General features: G+C 47.0%; 1 protein-coding gene across 1 annotated transcript in view; it reads right to left on the bottom strand.

Moving 5' to 3' along the window:
• The window catches only part of PDLIM1 (PDZ and LIM domain 1), a 41538-nt gene extending 17685 nt beyond the window's left edge, over positions 1-23853 (bottom strand). The window contains exons 1-3 of the mRNA XM_040992414.1: positions 23645-23853; positions 5053-5204; positions 2733-2817 (exon numbers count right to left, since the gene is read on the bottom strand). Coding sequence (XP_040848348.1) covers positions 2733-2817; positions 5053-5204; positions 23645-23740 — 333 coding nt within the window. The 5' untranslated portion in view covers positions 23741-23853. The remainder of the gene's footprint in view (positions 1-2732; positions 2818-5052; positions 5205-23644) is intronic.
• Positions 23854-24359: the final 506 nt, after the last annotated feature.

The raw sequence follows: 24359 nt of genomic DNA, 5'->3' as shown, positions 1-24359 counted from the left end.
TAATCTGTTTGATCTTTTGGTAGTTTCAATTGCTTTATCTTATTACTTCAACTGCACATCTTTGTGGGGACACCAAGTCGTAATTTGATACATGTGTTTAACACATTGTATTCAAATCAGGTTGGTTAGACATTTCCATCTCAAACTTTAAAAAAGCTTAAAAATTTTATTGTTTTCCGCAATTTTTGTAGGTACAAGCATTCATCTCTCTCCCTCTTCTTCCTCCCTCACCATTTTCCCTTCCCACCATTTTTCTTATATTAATTGCAATAGCACAGTCCTTTAGTACAAGCTACAAGTTTAGTGGACATTTAAATGTATCATGCCATGATAAATACATGCAATATTGATGGAATTACAGTGTAGTATTTCAATAAATGTATACATTGTGCACTGAGCCAATCAATTTCGCTTTTGCTGCTCATTACTTTGCATTTGGACACATTAAGCTCTAAATCAAGAAAACGCAGCCGTCTTCCAATTTCAGTGTATGTGCTGCCGAAGCGAGCACGGCAGCCTTCCTCAGAAGGATCTGCCATGACCTTTAACTGTGCCAAGCACACTGCCTGGCACTCAGAAGGGAGTCCACCAGGGCCCCATTCCCTCCTCTCTCCGTTAAAACGCATTTCCACTTAGAATGGGAATCCACAGGAAATTCAGATTAGAAATCCTGATTTTTCACTTGACAGAGAAACTTTCAGAAACGCATCTGGTTTGTACATAAAAGGAATAACTCTACCCCCACGTGAATACTGGTCATTCCAGGAGGCGAGCGGATTCAGGGTTTGCCATTTGGGAGCGATGATGTAATTGTTTGGGCTTTGTATGTATCAGTCTCCAAGGAAACCCAATAATGAGGAAATACAAACTAGGTGTGTAACTATGCTGACCTCAGATAAGCCGGGGTGTTGGCTAGCACGACATGAACTAACAGATCTCTTTATAACAGATGAACTCTGTTCTTGCTTGGTTGCCCCTGTCGTGGAACAACTAGACATGGAAGATCTTGGGAAAAGGAGGAATGGCAAGTTTTTAGTATGAACAAAGAATTACTGGAATCAAGAAAAATATGTACTCACATCTAATCGAAGGAGAATTAAAATATCAGTACAAGTAACCGGATTATATATTTTAGATGAAAATTCAAAGGACAGAAATCAGCCTAACTCAAACATAAATGATTGCATTAAGTGAAAATAAGACTGATAGACAAAAGGAAAACAAGATCACCCATTGTGCATAAGGTACATGGAAACTTGGTACACTGACACATCACAGCTAATTTAATGAACTGGCTGAGAAGTACCAGGAAAATTGAAATGAACTGTGATCTGTTTTAAATTACTTTGCGCAACTACCACTTCACAGACTGTCATTTTATGAACTTTCCTTGCAGGGACTGTAGAAAATTGCATGTTTATGTCAGTTTTGGAAGGGGGAAATGAAAAATGGTATTTACTGTGATTCTTTGTATTATTATATTAATGAAAAAATCTTACTTGGCTACATTACCAACATTTTAATGGAAGCTATTACAGAAATTAGATTTAATCCAATCACTCAATTTGTACACACTAATTTATCCAACAGCCATTTTCTCTGTGACAAGTAACATGTTATATAGAAGGGATTACAAAGATGCTCTAAACATTTTTATTTCCCTTATTTTAAGATTTATTTATTTTCATTGCAAAGTCAGATATACAGAGAGGAGGAGAGACAGAGAGGAAGATCTTCTGTCCAATGGTTCACTCCAAGTAAGCACAACAGCTGGAGCTGAGCCGATCCAAAGCCAGGAGCCCAGAGCCTCCTCTAGGCCTCCCACGCAGGTAAAGGGTCCCAAGGCTTTGGGCCGTGCTCCGCTGCTTTCCCAGGCCACAAGCAGGGAGCTGCATGGGAAGCAGAGCTGCTGGGATTAGAACTGGCGCCCCTTTGGGATCCCAGTGCATGCAAGGCAAGGACCTGAGCCACTAGACTACTGTGCCAGGCCCTGGTTCCCTTATTTCAAAAAAAAAAAACTACCCTTTCCTGATAGCTGAGAAGATGCAAAGAAGGAATAAGCAAAATTGCCTTCAATCTAACCACTGAGAGACATGGTCACAATTATAAGATCCCAGGATAGTCCACTCTTCTGGGAAACTGTTGGGCCACTGAACTGCACCATGGCACCCTGTCACATTTTCATTACATGCCACTTTGTCCTAGTAATCTTAGTCTCACTATAAGTTTTTCTGTAACAAAAAAAAAAGGAGGGGGGTGCATTTTCATCCCAGGACACAGAGACCACACAGGGGGCTACAGAGAAGCGAAGCAGGGTTTTCCATGAAATTCCCCAGTCCTCTCTAGACCTCAGGAAGTCAGCTTATGGGACAATTGTCTATGACGCCCACAATGAGCTGAGCTGGCGCCTTGATTTTTCCATGGTCCTTCCAACCCTACTCTTTGCATAGAATGCTTCCACTACTTCCTTATCACCCACCCCCACCCCTCCTTCTAGCCCAGGCTGGGCGTCCCTTCCCTGGGGTTTTCCAGCCCTTTCCTCCCCCAGTTCCCTTACAGTAAAAAGTGAACAAGAGCCAGCTCCCAGCAGTGACAGTGGAGGGCTTTCTCCGCTCGCTGACCCCCCAACCTCCAGGGCAGGAAAGAACAGGGAGGGATGTGCTGGGCAGAGGCAGAGCCAGGCAAGGGGCAATGGCGAGAGGAGTGACAGTGACAAGTCAGCACTCACTCACCTGGGGTTCCGAGGCCAAGTTCATCTTGTATGGATGGCGCTTCCCCTCCTCCGTCACCAGGGGTGACCAGATTTTCTGCTCCGATCTGCAAACAGATGACAAGAGCTACTATTTCACGTATGCTACATAGACTAAAAACTGATTCAAAAAAATACCTGCCTACCAGAACTACCAGCCTTAATTTAGCACCCTGCCATCAGCCTTTCCCTCCATTTGCCACAGTGGAACCTTCCACATGTCCCCACTCCAATGGCGTGCAGGTCTAATGGTGCCTGATACACACACACACCAGGGGTTTCCCTGGCTGTCTGGCTTTCTTCCACCTTTGCCCTCCCTGTTTGGCGCTGCCTGAGCTCTGCTCAGGACGGAATGGTGGGCTCTGCCTCTATCCTGGCCCTGTGCTCCTGGTCTGTGACCAAACTACCAACTTCTCTGATATTTGGCCCAAAGTAAAGTGATGCCTCCTCAACAGAGGATAGCTCACGTCTCTGCCGCCCACGTGGAACACTCAAGGCAAGCTCCAGACTCCTGGCTTCAGCCTGGCCCACTCCTGCCGGCTGAGGGCAGTCAGAGAATAAGCCAGAGAATGAAGCAGCCCTCTCTTTCCTTGCTGCCTTCAGGAAAATTGCAAATAAACAAAACTACTACTTTTTAAACTTTCAAAAGCTTTTGACTTATACTGGTCACACAGCAATGATTTCAGTCTATTCTCAATTTTCATTAGCACACAGTCTTTTCCACTTTTGTAGACAGAATATCAATATTAACTGTTGTGTCTGTCAGAGTGCCTGGCACAGGGTAAGATGTATGCATTGAAAATGTCAAAAATGAGTAAATGAAACAAACAAAAAAAATACAGGGGCAGGTGTTGTCGGTACAATGAGTTAAGCTGCCCCGGAGATGCCTACAAACCACATCAGAGAATCTGGGACTGAGTTCCACCTCTGCTTCATCCCAGCCACTTGCAGCACCTTGGAGGCAGCAGATAATGGCTCAGGTAGATCCTCACCACACAGACAAAACCCAGACTGAGTTCCTGCCTCCTGACTTCAGCCTGGCCCAGCCGCAGCTGTTGCAAGCAGATGGAGAGTCAACCAGCAGATGGAAAATTCCTGTGTGTCTCTTGACTTTCAAATAAAAAAATAATAAATATGAGATTAAAGATTTATTTATTTTTGTTGGAAAATCAGATATACAGAGAGGAGGAAAGACCTAGACGAAGATCTTCCATCTGCTGGTTCACTTGCCAAGTGGCCACAATGGCTGCAGCTGAGCCGAACCAAAGCCAGGAGCTTCTTCCGGGTCTCCCACATGGGTGCAGGGTCCCAAGGCTTTGGGCCATCCTTGTCTGCTTTCCCAGGCCACAAGCAGGGAGTTAGAAGGAAAGTGGAACAACCAGGATATGAACCAGTGTCCATATGGGATCCCAGCACATGCAAGGCAAGGACTTTAGCTACAGCACCAGACCCAAAATAAATACATTTTTAGAAATTTAAACAAATTTGAAAAGTCAATGATTGCATGTGCTGAGCTAAAACTTCAAGCAGAGGATCTGAATTAAGAAAAGGAAATGAGAATGTGTGTGTGTTTTGGGGGAGGTGCTAACTGAATGGTGCACCTCCGGTGGGGGAGGGCCCTAAGCCACACTTGGGTCTTCTGACACAAGGTAGAAGATACCAACAAATGTACTTCACAGATGAGAATCTAAGAAAGGGTTCATGACAAAGAGCTGTGGACGCTAAGGTTACAGGACAGGAGATCAGAGTCTGAACTGAATCCAATAGGAAATAGGGAGCAACCGAAGGTTGAACCAAATCGCTCCAGAAATCCGGTCCTTGCAGGACCCCTCCCATGACTGAACAAAAGAAGAATGGAAACTCAATCCTCATTACAACCCCCAGGCTGCCCAGTGTGCCTCAGCCTGGGAAGCCTAATCCGTCTCAGCTCCTCAGGTTTGGCACCTGCTTCAAGCAGCACTTGGTCACTGCAGCTCCTACCACAGAGGGTGCACCAGGAGCAGCATCTCAAACTGACGGACGACAGTTAGCCAATGTCATTGGTGACTGATGACTACAGGTCATCACCCCTAAACCGGTTTTACTGGGGTGTGGCATTTTCGTCAATTGTGTAGACCCAAGAGAGAAGGCAGACCTCTCAGAGCAGGAAGCCCACACTGGAAGAAACACTACGGAGACCAGAGGCACCAACAGTGCTTACACGACGCTGAACTGAGGGGTGTAGGGGAACCTGCCATCCGAAAGGCAAGCCCTGCCCACAGGCAGCTGGCACCAGATGAGAAGTAGGCATTTATCGGCCTCACCTTGATATGGTGAGAGTCATGTTGTCCGTGCAGCCCTTGATTTTGTTCTGCGCTTCCAAATGCGTCATACTGCTGGTGTTTTCCCCATCGATGGCTGTGATGATATCTCCGACACATAAATTAGCAACAGCAGCCTTGCTTCCGGGAGTGACCTGGCAAACGAGGGAGGAGGTCAGTTACTATTTGTCTCCAAGGAAACCACTGTATAAGTTACCACAAGGTTTAAGTATCCACTGACACAGGCCAAGCTTAAAGAAAAGAGGGCTGAAAATGTAAGTTTAAACACCAGTTGCTTCATACTTGTATGATGTCTACAATGAGTTCTTTTCTCAGGATCTCACTCAATCCTTAAAACCAGCTTATGTGAAAGGAAGACACACACAGTCTCCATGTTAGAGACCAGGAATCTGAGATAGAAAAGATCTGTGAGCCACCCAGGAACACCCAACGAGCATATCACCATATAACTAGTCATCCAACTAGTGTATTATAGACCCAAATGAACCAGATCCAATCCTCCTCCCACCAAACCTCATGGCTTCCTTTAAATAAGTCACCAATTATATTGGTTAAAATATACACCCATGGGCCCGGCGCAGTGGCGCAAGTGGTTAAGGTCCTCGCCTTGCACGCCCAGGATCCCATATGGGCGCCGGTTCTAATCCCGGCAGCCCCGCTTCCCTTCCAGCTCCCTGCCTGTGGCCCGGGAAAGCAGTCGAGGACGGCCAAAGGGACCCTGCACCCGTGTGGGAGACCCAGAAGAGGCTCCTGGCTTTGGATCGGCATAGCATCGGCCGTTGCGCTCACTTGGAGAGTGAATCATCAGACGGAAGACCTTCCTCTCTGTCTCTCCTCTCTGTATATCTGCCTTTCCAATAAAAAAATAATAAAAATAAATCTTTAAAAAATATATACACCCACATTTAGAAAACATTATGGGCAGAACATCTTCGTTCAGTAAAAAATATGTGTCGGGGGCCCAGCAGTGTGGCCTAGCGGCTAAAGTCCTCGCCTTGAATGCACTGGGATCCCATATGGGTGCCGGTTCTAATCCCGGCGGCTCCACTTCCCATCCTGCTCCCTGCTTGTGGCCTGGGAATGCAGTCAAGGACAGCCCAAAGCCTTGGGACGCCGCACCTCTGTGGGAGACCTGGAAGAAGTTCCTGGCTCTGGTTTTGAATTGGCTCAGATTCAGCCATTGAGGCTGCTTGAGGAGTGAACCATTGGACAGAAGATCTTCCTCTGTCTCTCCTCTCTGTATATCTGACTTTGCAAAAAAAAAAAAAAATCATTTTAAAAATGTGTGTGTGCACACATGCGCACTTATCAAAGAGAATTAGAGGAGCAGACTTCGTGGCTTAGCAAGTAAAACTAATAGATGCAACATCAGCACCCCATATGGGCACTAGATCATGTCCTGGTTGCTCCACCTCCCATCCAGCTCCTTGTTAATATGCCTGGGAAAAGCAACAGAAGATGGTCCACATGTGTGGGCCCTGCCACCCACCAGGACAAAGCTCTTAGCTTCTGGTCTTGGTCCGGCTCAGCCCTGAACATTGAAGCTATCTGGGGGCTAAACCATCGGGTGAAAGAGCCTTATCTAGCTTTCTCTTTCAAATAAATAAATCTAAAGAACACAGCAATCACACATTTCTGTGTCTTATTTACAATGAGCTTGAATTACTTCAGTGTTTAATAAAAGCAAAAATAATATTTAAATAAATGACAAGTGGGTTTGCACTGATTCACTCCCTCCTTGTCCCCCCCCCCCAAGAAATTGACTAGTTGACTGGTTTTCTAGAAACTTCTAGACCAGTAGCTTCAAACTCACATACCCAATGCTCAGGGGAAGCCAGCGAATTACTGCCTATTGAGTACCACATGTGGACCAAATCAATATCAGATCTCCTAACCAGATGTACATCTGCAGTCTTCAAGAGAATACAGATGCTATTACAATGAACAAAGTGCAAACTGAATGAAAAGCAACACTTTCTCCCATGAGATATTTCCTAAAACAAAACATAACAAATATCATTATCCCTACCCTGAGCCAGCCCAGACTTCCCTGACACCTAAAGACCTTCCTGGATGGGAATGTTACCATCCCAGAAAGATGGCATACCACCACCAGGCTCCTGGTATGCACAGGGATCTGCCTCCTCTTGGAGAAGGGCCTTAATTCCTAGGAGCTAATAAGGAAGGTCTTGTGAACATTTGGGCATCTCTGTACACTGAGTCACAGGGGCCAGGTCCTTCAAGGTACCAACCCAGAACGCAAGTTGGAGACACTGGGCCTCCACATTGGATGCAATTTTCACAATTACATATTCGAGTCAGCCCTCATCAAACTAAAAATGCTAACCCTTCTAGGGCGTGGGGCCTTCTAGGTCCTCCCCGAGATCCTTGAGGTCCTTTCCGGCCTGGACATGCTATGACTTTATCAGGCAAAATTCAGCTGGAATGTGGCAGGATATGGAAACCAGGACAGAGATCTTGACCTCCTAACCTTCCTTTCTGGCTTTCCCATCATCTGTTTAGCAGAGATCTGGTTTTGCAGAAAATGAAAGCCCATGAGCCAAGCTTCAGACCTCTGCAGCCAGCCACTGGGATGGGACATTGCAGAAAGGCCAGCACAGGCCACTCTGGTTTTAGTCACCATTGGGGAGTTCAGCCTGAGTCACTCAGTCCACACAGAAAAAAAACAGATTCCTCTCTTTTCGGACATGTCTTCCTACTAAGGTTGATCCAGTGTGGCTTCATATACGAGTTCCATATCTTCTAAGGGACAGTGCATTGTTCTGTTTCAAATTCTATCGCCAAAGTGAGCAGCCTGGACCAAGGAGGAAAATGCCTGATTAAATTCACAAATCATGACCAAATCACGGATCATGACCAAATCAGGCAGATACAACCCAAGCTCTCTCCAAGAGCCCTAAAGTCAGTGCCTCTCTCCTCCCTCATCACACCACCTAAGTTCCAGCTACAGGGACCTCCCCAAGCTTTTTCTTTGCCTGAGGACCTTGGCATCTGCTTCTGCCTCTGCCGGATTCACTATGTCTCACCTTTCAAGTCTCAAATGAGCTGGACAGAGAGGAGTTCCCTGGACTCCAATGTAAGCAATGTCCCTCCCATCTTTCTAACATGTTCTGTTTTTCATGAGACTTGTCATAAGCTTGTGGGTTTCTCCACTTAGCATCTAAAGGCCTATAAAATCCAAGATGTGAGGGCAGGGTTTTGTCCACCCCTGTGGCCACGGGGGTGCCCAGCACCTCACACAGGGACAGACACCTTGCAGGTGCTCAGTAAATGTCCAGTGAACAGTTCAATCTAACACATCTACAGTTGTTAAATGTCCATTTTATCCTTTGCAATGACTACTTCACAAACTCAGAAATATTTTTATTTTAAAATTCAGACATTTTTCTCAACACTGCTACCTTGGCACAAGACTACTCAACAAAACTCAAATAATGGGGCTGGCAGGTGCAGCAGGGAGGGAAGCAAGAAGACAAAATGGAAGTTTCATTTTACTTTCTCATGCTCCCTTGCTGAGAAATCTGAAATCCCCAACATCTCATTCAAACTGTATTGTGGGTGTGGCCTTTCCGCTAAGTACATCCCAACAGAATGTGGACAAGCCAGAACCAGTCTTAAGAGCCTCTAGCTGAGTCACTGAGGCCCAGCCTATCTTCCCGCCTGATTTCTTTTTTATTTATTTATTTATTTTAAACCAAACCGATAGAAGGCCAAAAGCAGCCTTGGAAAATTACAGCCTCATCAGAAGGGCCTCAGATGGAATCACGCATAAACAGATTAAGTTCACATTCTTTACAAATCCTCTCTTTTCCAAAAAAATATAAATTTAAACAAATTACAGAGCTTAACCTTTTAAAAAGTCCTTTCGTTTACAAGTTGTCTTTTGAGATAAGACTGAGGGCAAGTTCATCTCCGACACATTCCCTAACTTCTCAGGGGAGAAGCTATGACTGATGCAGGGCCACACAGCTGAATGCTGGAGGCCAACCATGCAACCAGACCCCCTCATTCCAAACCTCCTCCTGCTGTTTTAGCGCTATGCCACAAGCAGGCTCCTCTCCGAACCCAACTGCCAGAGACAAAGTGAAATCAAGAACGACAGAGGCTCATCTGCTATGGCCTCCTACCCAAGGAATTCCTGCTGCCGGCTGGCTGCCTCCCCACCGCAGCATGACCACGCCTGCTCTGCACTCCATCCCTTATAACATGGGCCAGTCCTAACACAGACCTGAAAGAGACCACAGGACAGACGCCCTGGGCTTTCAGCACAGGATAGCTGTCTTGAATGGTGGACTCCAGTCCTGACCAATCACAGCAGACCAGCAGCAACTGTCACCTGCTAATGACATGGGCAAGCACAGTGCATGTGTTGAGCAAGGGTGAACTTGCACATCTTCAGGTGACGCTGCTGGCAGGCAGAGATGTTTGCCTCATCACAGGTGAGCAAAGGCAGCAACAGGGATTGAACAGTGTGCCTCTGGTAACTCAGCAGCTGAGCGGCAGGCCAGGGCAGGCTCAAGAACCCACCACCACCTGACACTAATCCCAACTTCCTCCTGCCCACCAAGCTCCATCAGAACCATTTCATAACCATTGCATAAGCATTTCACCTCCTAAGACAAAGACTCATCAGCTCAACCTATAACCCCAAACATGCCTCTGTCAGGTCTCTACCCCAAAGGACATACACCTGGATCACACGATTCCCTTCATAACCACCTCTACCCACACTCTGCCACTTTCTGTAGAATTCACTCACAGTGCCAGCGTTGTGGCACAGTACGCTAAGCTGCTGCCTGCGAGATCAGCATCCCACGTGAGTCCTGGTTCAAGCCCCAGTTCCCTACTTCTGATCCAGCTCCCTGCTCATGTGCCTGGGAAATCAGCTGAGGGCAGCCCAACTGCTTGGGCCCTGCAGCCATAGGGGAGATCCCAATGGAGTTTCAGGCTTCTGGTTTCAGCCTGGCCCAGTCCTGGGCATTGTAGTCATTTGGGGAATGAACTAGCAGACATACAATCTAGGTCTCTTCCCCCCAACCCCCAACACTCTTCCTTTCAAATAAAGAAATCATATTTTTAAAAAAAATTATAAAAAATTTTACTCAGGTCTCTCTTACTCTATCCCTAGACTGCGTATTCATCGTACAACCTGTGTACCTGTTCGATACCCCAAGTTTATCTACATTGCTAAAGCTGCCCAGAGTCCTGCACAGAGGTGGGCTTTGTCTTTAAAAAGAAAGTTTATTTTTGTTGTTTTTTATTGGAAAAGCAGATATATAGAGAAAAAGATCTTCCTTCTGCTGGTTCACTCCCCAAGTGGCCACAAAAGCTGGAGCCGAGCTGATCTGAAGCCAGGAGCCAGGAGCTTCTTCCAGGTCTCCCAGACAGGTGGAGGGCTCCAAGGATTGGCCCATCTGTGACTGCTTTTAAAGGCCACAAGGAGGGAGCTGGATTGGAAATGAAGCAGCCAGAACATGAACTGGCACCCAGGATGCAAGGTGAGAATTTAGCCATTAGGCTATCATGCTGGGCTAGGTGTAGGTTTTGAACAGTTCTGTTGCACCTGGTGCAAAACAGGACTATAACATGGCTCTTCCACTTTCTTCAGCTTACAACTAAACATCTCAAAGATGTTCCTGTGAGACAGAATGGGACGCAGGCCCACCTGCCACGGCAAACAAGCACAATCCTCCCTCTCCTTCCCAGGGAACCGCCATGCCCCGGGCTCTCTCCTCCTCTGGCTTCCCTTCTTAGGAGTCAGATGGCCACGGGTGAGCACATTAGCCTCTGATGGGACCTTTTACCTCTGTGCCCCTCCCCCTTCTCATCTGTCTACACACCAGGAATGAAAAGAACAGTGCTGTCATCCGAGCGCTGTGGTGCGAATCCAGGAGAGGAGCCACAGTCAGCAACCATCAGCGCCCTGGAAGTGTCTGTGGGTGGCAGGAACCACACCAACCCTGGGAACACTGCTGAGAAGGTGGGACCAGCCACAAGGATCAGAGGAGGGCTCCTCTCCCTCCTGTGAAAGCCAGAGACCCGGGAAACAGACCAGTCCATAAGCCTGCTTCCTTTGGCTTTTTTTCTCTGTCTGCTTGTTGGCTTTTTCTTAATTTAACATGCTAGTATTTACATACTGGCAGATTTCCCACAAGCCCCTCGTTTCTCAATTCTTGTGAAAATCAGAAAATCAGTCAGTTCTGGACCTTAGATCCCTTATGGCAACAATCACCACCATCTGAGACCTGCTCCCTCTGGGTGAGGCACGAATTCCATCTAGCCACGTGTCCCACCACGCTCTATCACACCCAGTGGAGATACTAGGAACCCACTTCCATTTATTCCATCATTTTAGAGCTACTAATTTTCCTACTCGTTCACTTATGCTGCCTTCTGGCCCCCTTGTTATAAATGAACAGGTGGCTACTGGCACTTAGAAAGTCATCTAACCCAGATGCCAGCACAGTGGCACAGCCAGTTAAGCCACTGGCTACAACCCCGGCATCCCACATGGGCTCCTGTTCGGAGCTGCAGCAGCCTCACTTCCTCTCCAGCTCCTTGCTAACACACCCGGGAAAGCAGCAGCGTACGGCCCCAGTGCCTGGGCCCCTATCACTCACGTGGGAGAGCCAGATGAAGCTCTTGGCTTCACCCTAGCCCAGGCCAGGCTCTCCCAGCCACTGGGGAAGAAACCAGCGACGGAAATGTTCATTCTCTCCTTCCCTATCTCTTTCTCTCTAAGTCAGTCTTTCAAGTAAATAATTATTTTATTTATTTTTATTGAAAAGTCAGATATAGAGAGTAGTAGAGACAGAGAAGATCTTCTGTCCACTGATTCACTCCCCAAGTGGTAACAACGGCTGGAGCTAAGCTGATCCGAAGCCAGGAGCTTCTTCCTGGTCTCCCACGTGGGTGCAAGGTCCCAATTTTTGGGCTGTCCTCGACTGTTTTCCCAGGCCACAAGCAGGGAGCTGAATACGAACCAGCACTCATACGGGATCCCAGCACATGCAAGACAAGGATTTTAGCCACTATGCTACCATGCTAGGCCCACAAAATAATCTTTAAAAAAAAAAAAAACTTTGTGTGAAGCACAATATAGACAAACAATTTAGGACAAGAATTGTCAGATATTCCCACTTTCCTAGGACTATGACCTATTTCCCCTGCTTAATTAGCAAAAGTACCCCCATTTGTTCTCTCAGCCAGTATGGTTAATTGTATTATTACCCTTTAGAAAGAGGTGAAGGTTTTAACAAAAATTTGTGAAATATTCAAAAATCTTTTGGCAGGTTCCCTTCCTCCAACAACAACAACAAAAAAATCACCTCTACTTAGAAAGTTCTGTGAATTTTACTGTGGACCAGACTGCTAATCAACTTCGGGAATGTTCGTGGCAGTATGCTAACCTTGCCACTTGGAGTTGGCACCTAAACCTCAGGCCATTGACCAGGCTCAATAAATCATTCGGGACAGACGGGTGATGTCTGCAAGGATGAGACAATGATACCCCAAGATGGCAGCCATCAGGTTCCTGGGAAGTGAGGGAAACAGGCTGTTAAAAACTAAGAAGCCCAACCTCAACTCAGACCGACCAGAGCAGGGCTACACAGTGGGATCCAAGAAGCTACTTCTTTAAGGCACAAAATCTTCATGGTTCCTGGGTTTGAAAAGATCAACAGAGGTGCTGACTATCCTTTTCCCTAACTCTGCCTGAACAATGTTAGGTCACAGGTCAGACAAGTAGACCCTAAAATTCAGGCTCTTCCAAAAATGGCTACAAAGGCTTACACTCCTGAGAGAGAAGGTCTTTGAAAGAAACACCCATCAGAATAGTGTTTCTCTTATAAACAGTTTAAAAGCAACCAAAAAAGATACCATGGTATAGCTAGCTAATCCTTCGCTTTCAGCACCAGCATCCCATATGGGAGCCAGTTCAAATCCCAGCTGCTCTACCTCCCAAGCCAGGTCCCTGCTTACGGCCTGGGAAAGCAGCAGTGGATGGCTCAAGTCCTTGGGCTCTTTCAGCCATGTGGGAGACCCAGAAGAACTTCCTGGTCTCGGTACTACTCAGCTCTGGCCACTGCAGTTATCTGCGGAGCAGGCCAGCAGATGGGAGACCTGTCTCTCCTTCTCTATTTTTATTTGAAAAACAGATGAGCAAACAAACGATCCTTTAAAAAAGAAAAGATATAGTCCCTAGAACTTTTTACCAATATCCCTGAAGGGACCATACAAATAGAACATTGTGGAAGTTAATTTCACTCAGATGACCGAATACCTCACTCACCAGGGTTCCCATTTTGCCCTGGCCAGACAACTCACAGCTAAATGTAGTATGCAATTACAGAAACCAGCTGATTTAAAGTTCTGCGCACATCTCCCTTCTTCTATGTTCCAATTTCTTGTTAAAATTTTCTGTGTGTCCTTGTGTTTCAATACTATAAATATGTTTGGGCAATGTATTATCACCTTAAATCCATCCTACAACAAAGTGAGAAACTCTAAAACACTGATAGTTACAACTCAGCATTACACAACATGCAACCAGGATAGGGCAATGTGAAATTCAAGTTCAATCTCAATGCTATATGCCTTTAAACACAATCTGTGTTGATACTATGGCAGCACTGAGGTATTCAGGTACACAATTAACAGATTCCGAGCTAGGAGACAAGGCAGGGGCCACCCCATACTGTGTCACCAACATGCGGAATTTGAACTCTTATGTCACTTTGTTTGTGGACCCAGGTTAGGGCCAAGACTTTGGAGCCACATGACAGCCACAGAAACCATGAGTTTCCACAGGCTGCCCTAGGAACACTATTTCAAAGATGCTCTTGATTAGTATACAACCAATTTCCCAGGGAAATGAGGCAATGAAGGAGGGTAAGTGCTTGTGGATGAGCTATGCCTTCAAATCCAACTTCACTTCATGCCCAGGACAGAACAAAGTCCCTAGCGCTAAGGGGTGGCCGCTCAGACTCAAAGAGCAGTCCCCATTTCCTACACAATAACAGAACAAAGCGGATGGTCAACCAGAATGCCCCCATTTCTCCAGAACTCTCCAGAAATGCCCTCACCACAACATCCTTCTAAAGAGATTGTAACTATGCAGTTCCAACAATTACAACCTGTAACATAGGCTAATTGCCCACTCAACCTTAAGCAAGTGACTCAGTTTCCTTACTCATTAAACAATTAGTTACAGTGCCAACTCCTTAGGTTGTAGCAAGCAGACACGAGATTAAGTTTGACAAGAGTTTAAAAGATTGAGCATAATTAAGTTTCCCATGCAAGGTAGCCACCGTTCCTCTTCTTTTTAAACTTTAAGATTTATTTTTATTGGAAAGTCAGATATATAGAGAGAGGAGAGACAGAGAGCTACGCCAATCCAAAGCCAGGAAACAGGAGCCTCTTCCAGGTCTCCCAGATCTTTCATGTGGGTGCATGGTTCCTAGGCTTTGGGCTATCCCTAACTCCTTTCCCAGGCCACAAGCAGGAAACTGGATGGGAAGTGGGGCTGCTGCGATTAGCACTGGTGCCCATGTGGGATCCCGGTACGTGCAAGGCTGAGGGCTTTAGCTGCTAGGAGGCTACCGCGCCAGGCCCCATTCCTATTTTTGACTATATATCATGATGCCTTCTGTGTGTTAGCCATAATGTGAGATTGCCTAGACATCAATTTTCACAGCCATTACAGGCAAGTACTGACCCACTCTAGAACGCACAAACTGACAGGTGGCTTAAGATAGGGTTTAAAGGAAGCCATTGGTTTTTGATTTACTACAGGAAAAAGAAGGCAAAATGCATAAGCCAATTAAACCCAAACACTCCACTGTGATGTGTGGCAACTTGGTTTTAAAAATGATCCAAGTATAGGCAAATGTCTGGAAAGTTTTGCAGCCAACTGTTGTCAGTGTTCACCTAAGAAGTTAACAGGGAAGCTTTCCTCACACATTCTAACCTTTCATATTATTTGTTCTTCTATAACAAGCACAGAAGTTACTGTGTCAACTTTTTATCGACCTGTAACACATCCAAAAAAGTGCACAAATTGTAAATAAATTCCTGAATCCCCATTATGAGAGCACACCCATGGTAATTGCCCCAGATAAAGAAATGAAACACTTCCTGAACCTTCAAACCTGTCTTGGTCTTAAATCTCCTCGTCAAGAAGGTTCCAGACAGACTTCAACACCACAGCCTAATCACGCCTAACCCCTTTTCTGTAACTGCAGTCACACCACTTTACGCCTGGCTCTTCCTCTGCATGGCAGCCACAGCCGTGTCATGGGGAACAGCTACTGTGGTGCCGTAGGCCATGCTGTTCCACCTTGTATGTATTCATTCTATTGGTTGGACATTTAAATCGCATCAAATTTTGGGTTACCACAAGTAGCACTGCTTGGAAGTCTGATTCCATTTATACTGAATCTAGAACCCAATTATTGGGTCACAGTATGAGGTTGTTCAGTTCTCAAATGAAACTATTATGATTTTTAGAAGAATGCAAAATATTGCTGCATCATCCAATGTAAATGCATTTCTCTTTATTTCACAGCAGTCACTCCCGTCATTTCTAATTTGAGTATCATGTCTATTTGAGTGTCAAATGGACCAAAATTTGGACACCGAGTTCTGTATCCAACCTCCTACAAGACCACTGTGTTTCTCAGAAATCCGTTTTTAATAGCCACTCCATTTGCAAGGAGGCAGTGTACTTTACGTGGGAAGCGCACCAGAGACTCTAGTTCCGGATGAGCTGCCAGTTCACCTTCAGTGAGGCTAATGACAGCACCAGCAATCACACACAATGCTAACAGCTCTGTAGGAATTAACTTTATTGTCTTGAGTTTTCACATATATTTCCTCACAACCTTGGAATGGGTGCCACACAATATGTGTATGGCCTGGGCAGCTTCATTTGTCACAAAAAAAAATTGCCATCAAATCTCCTGCTGCCCACCCAAGCAGGTCTCTATCCAGTCAATCTTTCGGGAGTTCTCCACCATTTTAATGACCATGGATCACACAACTGGACTGTACATTCTTCCAGGCAGGGCTGCAGCTGCCAGCCCCACCAGGCCTAGCTAAGGGTAGACCTGCTCTACAGAAGGCACTGAGCAGAGGCCACCTGGACACCAGGAGGTCGCTCCAGCCAAGCCCAAGGTGCTCACAGCTCAGCGGGCCTCGGCCTCCCTTTGAGGACTGCCACAGCATGGGCAACAATGTTAGCCCTAGAAAACCGGCAGCAATGGCTCGTGGGAGCTGGCCTGGGGGTCCGTCCCACTGGCTGCACACACCCTGTTCTGCAGCACACTGGCCTAGTATCCTGTGTCTCTCAGTCGTGGATTGTGGGGAGTAGGGAAGAAGATCATGTCGATGCATGCTTAGCAGAAACAGGCATGCAAATCCTGTTGGCAGCTACAGAAGGATCATCGCACAAACGTTGAGACTACTGGCTTTTGAAGTAGAACACTCAGCCAAAACCCCAGCCACACACGCATTTACTGCTGCCACGACCCAGAGGAAGTACCAGATGCCTCAGGTACCTTATCTATTCAACAGGGTTGCCCATGGTACCTACCTGAAAGATACTGTAACGATCACTGAGAAAATATACTAAGTACTTAAAATAGCACCTGGAGGAGTCAACCTTGTCGAAGAAGGGGTTAAGCCGCCACCTGTAATACCACCATCTGGTATCTGAGAGCCAGTTCAAGTGCTGGCTGCTCCACTTCCATCTCAACTCCCTGCTAACACACCTGGGAAAGCTCAAGGGATTAGGCCTCTGCCACCTGCGTGAGAGACCTGGATGAAGCTTCTGCCTCCTTGTTCTGGCCTAGTCCTGCAGGCCTGGCTGTTGTGACTATCTGAGGAGTGACCATCAGATAAAATAATCTGTCGTGGGCCCAGCACAATGGCTAAAGTTCTCACCTTGCACATGCCGGGATCCCATATGGGTGTCCGTTCGTATCTCAGCTGCTCTACTTCCCATCCAGCTCCCTGCTTGTGGCCTGGGAAAGCAGATGGGAACAGCTCAAGACCATGGGACCCTTCACCTGTGTGGGAGATCTGAAGAAGCGCCTGGCTTCGGATCAGGCTCAGCTGTGGCTGCTGCGGCCACTTGGGGAATGAATCATTGGACAGAGCATCTCCTTTTCTGTCTCCCCTCTCTACCTCTGACTTGCCAATAAAAATAAATAAATCTTTAAGAAAAAAACCTGTCTCTTCCTCTCTATGTAACCCCCCTTTCAAATAAGTTAAATAATCCTTAAAAAAAAAGGTCCCTGGCTTACAAAAAATCCTCAATGTCTTAACTATATTATCATCACAAACAGAGGAAATAAAGTTTTCTCCAGCACATCTTTCAGGCGCAAATGAACATTCTTGTGATTAACAGAAACAAATTTAGCTGTAAATATCCCTGAACTCACAACACATCTTCTCAGTTTATGGTGGAAAGTACAACCAATGCCATGAAAGACAAACACTAAAAAACTGTGCTTTCATAATCAAAGGATTCAAACATTATTACATTATAAAATTGCTCACACTATACAGTGGAGCAGGATTATCTAATCTCTTCAGCAAATGGTGCTAGCAAAACTCGATACATACCTGCAAGAGAATGCAATTAGATTCATACTTCAATATGTACAAAAATCAACTCAAGATGGATCAAGACCCACATTTAAGACCTAAGACTCTGAAGATGCTGGGACAAAAACCAAGAGAAGTTCTCCAAGATGACTTCCTGGCTAAGACGCCCTAAACACTGGCAATGACTAAGCAAGACTAAACTCTATCAGACTTAGAAACTTTTGCGCAGCAAAGCAAATGATCAGTAGAGTGAGAAGACATCTAACAAATGGGGAAAAAAAAATCTGCAAATCACCTGACAAAGAATTAATATCCTGAGTGCATCAGCAATTGAAACTCAACAAGGGCTGGTGCAGCATAGTGCAGTAAGCCTCCACTTGCAATGTGGCATCCCATATGGGCACTTGTTTTTGAGTTCCAGCTATTCCAATCCAGATCCCTGTTAATGCATCTGGGAAAGCAGCAAAATATGGCTCAAGGTTTCGTGCCCCTACACGTATGTGGGAGACCCAGAATAAACTCCAGGTTCCTGGCTTTCAGATCAACCCAGCTCCGGCCATTGCAGCTATTTGGGGAAATAAACAACATATGGAAGATCAGTAATCTCTCTCCTCTAATTCTGCCTTTCAAATAAAAAATAAATGCCTTAAAAATTTTTAAAGCGCAATAACAAAAAACAAATCCAGTTGACAAATGGGCAAAGGACTTCAACACAGTTCTCAAAAGGAGAAAATGAATGGCCAACAGATAAATATTTTTTTAAAAAATACTCCATATCACTAGGCATCAGGGAAATGTAAATCAAAACCACGAATCACCTCACCCCTGCCAGGATGGCTCAAATCCAAACAATCCCACGTGCAGGAGGGGATGTGGCGAAAGGGGAACCGTGGTGGCCCTGTACGTTAGTGCAGCCACCTTGAAAAGCAGAGTGGAGGTTTCTTAAACAGCAACTAGAAATTGGCTTACCATATGATCTAGAAATCCCACTTTCATTCATATATCCAGACTTCAACACAATGAGTCAGAGACACCTGCACCACCATGTTTCTGGCAGAACTGTTCACAATAGGGAACACTTGGAATCAACTCAGGTTTCCACCACCCAATAAATGGATGAAGAAAATGCAACATATATACACAACAGCTTATTTTTGGGCTTTAACAAAACATTCTTTTTGCAGCAAAATGAACTGAAGGATATCATAAGGAGTGGAATAAGCTGGATCCAGAAAAATACTGCATGTTCTCCCTGATATGTGGGGCCTGAAGCTTTTAAAATAAATAAGATTAGAAAGAAATGTCTGTGTGTGCCAGTATCACTGTAAACAGTTTTGTAAAACTCCATTTGATACCTCTGTCAATCCAATGGTTAGGGAGTTATACTACTATTGAAGAGATCTGTGATTCTTTCATAATTTACTATATATATGATCATTTTCCTATTCAGTTATTGTTTATAGCTATGGCTCATATTCCCACTAAAGTCTTTGCTTTTTACCAAGTCTAAGCCTTTTACTGTGGTATGAATCTCGAGTATGTTATCTCAAAAGTTAAAAACAAAGAGGGGAGGAGAAAGAGGAGGACGACGCAGGGGAGTGTCTGTGTTCTAAAGACTTGTGTTAGATATTAAGTAAAAAATTTTTTAAAAGGTAAAATTTAAAAAAATAAACCCCTCCTGGGTTGCCTTATTATTTCATCTTATCTTTACAGAGAATTAGTTTAGAAAGGCAACATGGCCAAGGTCAGTTGCTGAGATGTGAGAGCCACTGCTGTAGAAGTCCCTGCCCTGCGCTCATGACAGGCCCATCAGAGCCCACAGCCCCTCCTGGCGCTGTTCCTCCGAGATGTGCTGGAAAGACCTCTTCCTTTAAAAACTCATTTTCAGACAGAGCCACTTTCGCTCATTTTTCTTCAGTCTCTACCCTTTCCTTCATAACAAAGTAGTTCAGGCAAGGAAAAATGCAAATGCAAACCAATGGCCGTGCCTAGCCTGCGGGCACTTGGGCTTCTCTTGGCATAAGAGGCAAATTACACCAGGTTTCCCCTCCACAGAGCCCAGGCCATGTGCACAGCCTGGGAACTCACCTGGCCCTAGGGCAAAAGCAATTCCTTGGAGCCTTGCTCGAGGTCTGCCCAACCTGGGGCAGGAGGACCCGGTAAGCAGACCTGCCCCATAGCCTCAGAACTGCACTGCAACGGCAGCATGGGAGACAGAGTGCGCACCCAGTGGGCAGTGGCAGGCAGGCCCTGTCTCAGAGTGACAACATGATTTTTATTCCACTTCCCACTTTCTACTTCTCTGCTCCCTGGGGTAGTCAAGACTGGCATGAGCGGCTGCCATTACCCAGTACCCAGGTGGACAATTTCACAGGCAGCACAAGGGCCATCCATACAAAATGAGCCTCGCTGGCCATTTGCTCATGGGACAACAAAGCTCTGCTTTCAACCTTTAGGACAAGATGCAAGATCTAGCTGAATCAGGAAATCACACTGAAAAATCAGAAAGGAGCCTCTGGCTACAGAAGAAGCTCTGATGAAGCCAAGGGGACCTTGGGGGCAGGGGCCCCAGCACCAGGAGGCTCCTGGGAAGGGTTCCCCAGGACTCACATGGCAAAGCATAGCTCCCTCCAGCTAGGAGCACCCAGTTATCTCTGGCTCCACCTTTTCCTGTCTTTTGTCAGCTGCCAGGGGAGAAAAACAAGCAACATAAACTAAGCAGCAATTTTGGCCTGGGTGTGGATTCTCTGAAGGCTTCCCTTGAAAGCAACCAGAGGAAACATGAAACCGACATGCGGGAAAAAACACTCGAGAAGATGACAGAGAAAAAAATCCCCAAGAGTGGCCAAAAAAAATTTAAAAACATGACTGGAGAACTGGGGAGACCAAGGTGAGGGGCTTTAAGTAACCAGCTCAAAGACAAAGTTAGTTTATGCGCATCCGATGTTGCAGGTGTTTGGTGCAGCATTTAAGACACCACTTGGGATGCCCGCAGCTCCTATCAGAGGCCTGAACTCAATCCCGACTCTGCTTCTGATCCAGCTGCCTAATGTACACTATGGGGGGAAGCAGATAATGGCACAAATACTTGGCCCCTGCCATCCTTATGGGAAACAAAGGCTGGGTTCCAGGCCCATGGCCCAGCCCTAGCTATAGTAGGCATTTAGTGGGTGGAACAGGGGGATGGCAGATCTGTCTCTTTCAAATAAAGTTTAAAACAAATGTTGGAAACCTAGGTTGAAACTTTTGAGTTTGTCCAAATAACAGATAAAAATGTGAAGGACTCAAAGAAGCTATTGACAAATAGAGAATGGCTGTGAGGTGTAAAAAGCTGTTCAGAAACAGGCAAAATGAAGCTGTGATATCCAGGACAGCTATTTAATCAGTGATTTTATGAAGCAACGCAAAAAAAAAAATTGACTTCTCAGGGTGAGCTTCCGGGTCCTGGCAACATTCTGGCTCCTGTCCTGGATGGTGGTAACGTGAGTGTTTGCTTTATGGTCATTCGCTACTCATTCTTAATGTATGACTTGCTTACTTCATGTAAAAGCCAAATTCAAAAACAAAATATCTCAAGGACTTAGAGCATTACATCCAGAAGCACTAGCCTTTTAACAAAAGACTGGAGCCAGCACCAGAATAATTCAGGTAAGAGAAAGCTAACCGAGTTGTTCCAGTGAAAGGCACTCATTCCCAGCCTAATTTTATGGTTTGCTTTGGTGTGGAGACACAGAAAGCCCAAAATCCATAAAACCAAACTCGCAGACTCTATCCGCCCGAGATGACAAACACATCACACCTACCAACCAGAAGGTGTGTGTAGCTTGGTCAGTGCTCACACCTGCCCACCATCATTCACTGTTTACAGAGTACTCTCGCATTCCTGACTGAGAGCCACGCATTGGTATTCTCCCCATTTCATAGACCTTCAGACACAAGGCAGCTCTGGACAGGAGAAAGCTCACCCTGTGTACAGCTCAAGTAAAAAGCAAATACCAAACGAGCACCAGATCCCGGACGGCCACGCCCTGGGTCCCTATAGGACAACGATCTTCCCATTCTCAAGGGGTGAACAGTCTCACACTTTTTCCCACTTAGACTGAAGTAAAGAGGCAAATAGATTACACTCAGCAAGACAATCTCACCTCTACTGAGTCAGAGTCACTTTCGCTTTCCAACCAAAACACCTGCCAAGGGCATTATAAAGATTAGGTGCACTCACAAGGCCATGAACACCTTGAGAAAAGTGCTGTGTCTTCTTGTCTTGCATATTAACCAACAGGTGCACATATCATAAATCAATAAACCATTATAGGAGGTACAAACCAATAAATTCACTGTGTGGGGTATACTGCACCGCATTCTATCATTCTGGCACAGGGCCACTTACTGAAATTAACACTTCTAAAAGCAGCTAAGATGATGGCAGTAACTGCCCCTTTAATACCCTGCCAATACATTCTCCGCTACTGAAAAAACAAGGTCCCAGGTCTCATATAAATCTTAGAAGTGGAGAGGGCTGACAGGTTAATTATAGACACAGAGAGCAGCGACAAATGGGCTCTATGAGGTAAGCAAGTCTAAATGTGCGGAGGTAATGCCCTCCCTGGACAAGCATTTATTAATAAGCCAGCAGGGATTTATCCAGCATGGCCAGGAGCAGCACTGAGCCAGCATCGGAGGTGGATTCAGATTTGAGGAAGGCACTGTTCCTGGGCTTAAGGAATCTGACTGGTGGCTGGGAAGACAGCATGCACCTTTGAGAATAATCAGACATGCTGGGCGGGCGGAGGTGGGCAGGTGGAAGACGGGGGCCTTGCAGACACACTGCCTGCTGCTTTGGGAAGGGAAAGATCACTTCCCTCCCAGCCAGGCCCACCTGAAAGGAAGTGTAGGAGGGCTGTGATCAGCAGAGCAGCCCACACGAGGCTCCCAATTCCTCTCTCACGCCTCCCACCCAACTCTTCCAGCTGCTGGAAGTTAAAGGACTCACAGGATCTTCCCTTTCTCTCTACACTCACCCTGCCTTAGCCCCTACAAGAAAAAAAAAAAAAGATGGTTGTTAGGAAGGGGGAAGGGAGAGACCAAGTTGAGGTCAACTTCAGCAGGCAGATGGGCCCAAGAATGGAACCGGCTGCCTATAGTCAACGTGTGGGGTGCTTCTGGCGCCTCTCTTCTTTACCCCACTAGGTACAGACACGGAATGTGGCCCCTCTCGGTGGGGCAGCAATCATGGGTTGGGCCCAGAACACACAAGTCTGAGTCTCAGTGTTGGGTCTCTGCATTATTTGGGGGGTGAGGAGACTCTCCAGAAAGGAGGGCTCTCCAAGAAGTTTTCAAGGGACATCACTGCCGCAACCGCTGTTGTGCAGAGATCCAGCAGTGCCAGTGCCTGACCATCGCGCCCAGGAGAACAGAGACCAACAGGGTTACTCTGAGTTCGGTTATTTCCAAAATGCCGCCTTTTCCCCGAATTCACCTCGGTTTTTGTTTCGGGATTAATCTCATTCATCCCTTCCCCAATTCCACTCTCTTTCTGGAATTCTGCAGAGCTTCCAACATGTTCCCCTCCCTCTGCCCCATGAAGCACAGGGGAGAGAGGGGATACCTCCTAGCGCACGTTCCGCGGGAATCCTCCCAGCCCCGTCCCGTCGCCCGCTGACAACCCGCGCCCCCACACCGCACCCCGCTTCTGCCGCTTAGGAAGAAAACTACTCGGTTCTTGCTGGCGGACACGGCTGCCGAGCCCGGCGTCTGCGAACCGGTGGAAGGGAACGCTCAGTGCACGGCGCACCTGGGCGAGTTTTGCCGCGGTTCCAGCTGGCTCCATTACCGAGTCCGAGCCCGCGCCCGTGGGGGACTCCCAGTACCCCAGGCCCCGTTTGGGGTGCACTTCCACCCTACCCAGTAGCGCCCTGCTCCCACGCGCGTCCCGGACATTTCTTACCCGGGAAATGGCGAGGGGCTGTTCGAAGTCCTTGCCGCCCACGAGGCGGAAGCCCCAGGGTCCCGGGCCCTGGAGGACTATCTGCTGGGTACTCATGGCGTGGCAGCGGCAGGCGGCGACCGTGGGGAACCGACGAGCAGGACACTGAGCGCTGGACTCCCCTGGCAGCTGTCGGATAAAGGAGCGCGCGGCGCCGGCCCCGGGAGCCTGGGGCAGGCAGGAGCGGGGCGGGAGCGGATCGGCTCCGCCCAGGCGCTGCGGCGCGCCCCGCCCGTCCCCCCGCCGGGCCTGCTGGCTCTCTCGGCCTTGAGAGCGGACAGAGGGTCACGGCCTGGAGCGCCCCCGCCCCTGCCAGAGCGCAGGTCCGCTGGGGACACCCAGCTCCTCTCTCCAGCCCCGCGGCCGGCGCCAGGTGAGATTGAATCCTGGCCCCAAAGAGTCAGACGAAGCGAGCTCATGCTTGGTCCGCCGAGGTGCTGTGCAGTGCGAAACCAACTTTCTGAGGTCAGCTCTGCGTTCACGATTGCTTTTTGTAATTGGCTATGATGGCTCTCAGGTGCTCCGGAGTGAGCTCTCACGAGCTGCAGTGAGGCGGCCGGCGCATTTAGTCCCATTTTACAGGTGAAGTAATTGAGAGCGCCCGAAGCCACGCAGCTGACAACGCTGCACCTGGACAGCTGCCTGGACTCCCCTGTGCCAAAGAGAGTCCCGTCCT

This window comes from Ochotona curzoniae, unplaced genomic scaffold (assembly GCF_017591425.1).
Source record: "Ochotona curzoniae isolate NIBS_2020 unplaced genomic scaffold, NIBS_Ocur_1.0 contig_66, whole genome shotgun sequence".
In the NCBI taxonomy this organism is placed as follows: Eukaryota; Metazoa; Chordata; class Mammalia; order Lagomorpha; family Ochotonidae; genus Ochotona; species Ochotona curzoniae.
The sequence above is the reverse complement of the archived record's forward strand: the minus strand, read 5'-3'. Positions and strand labels throughout refer to the sequence as shown.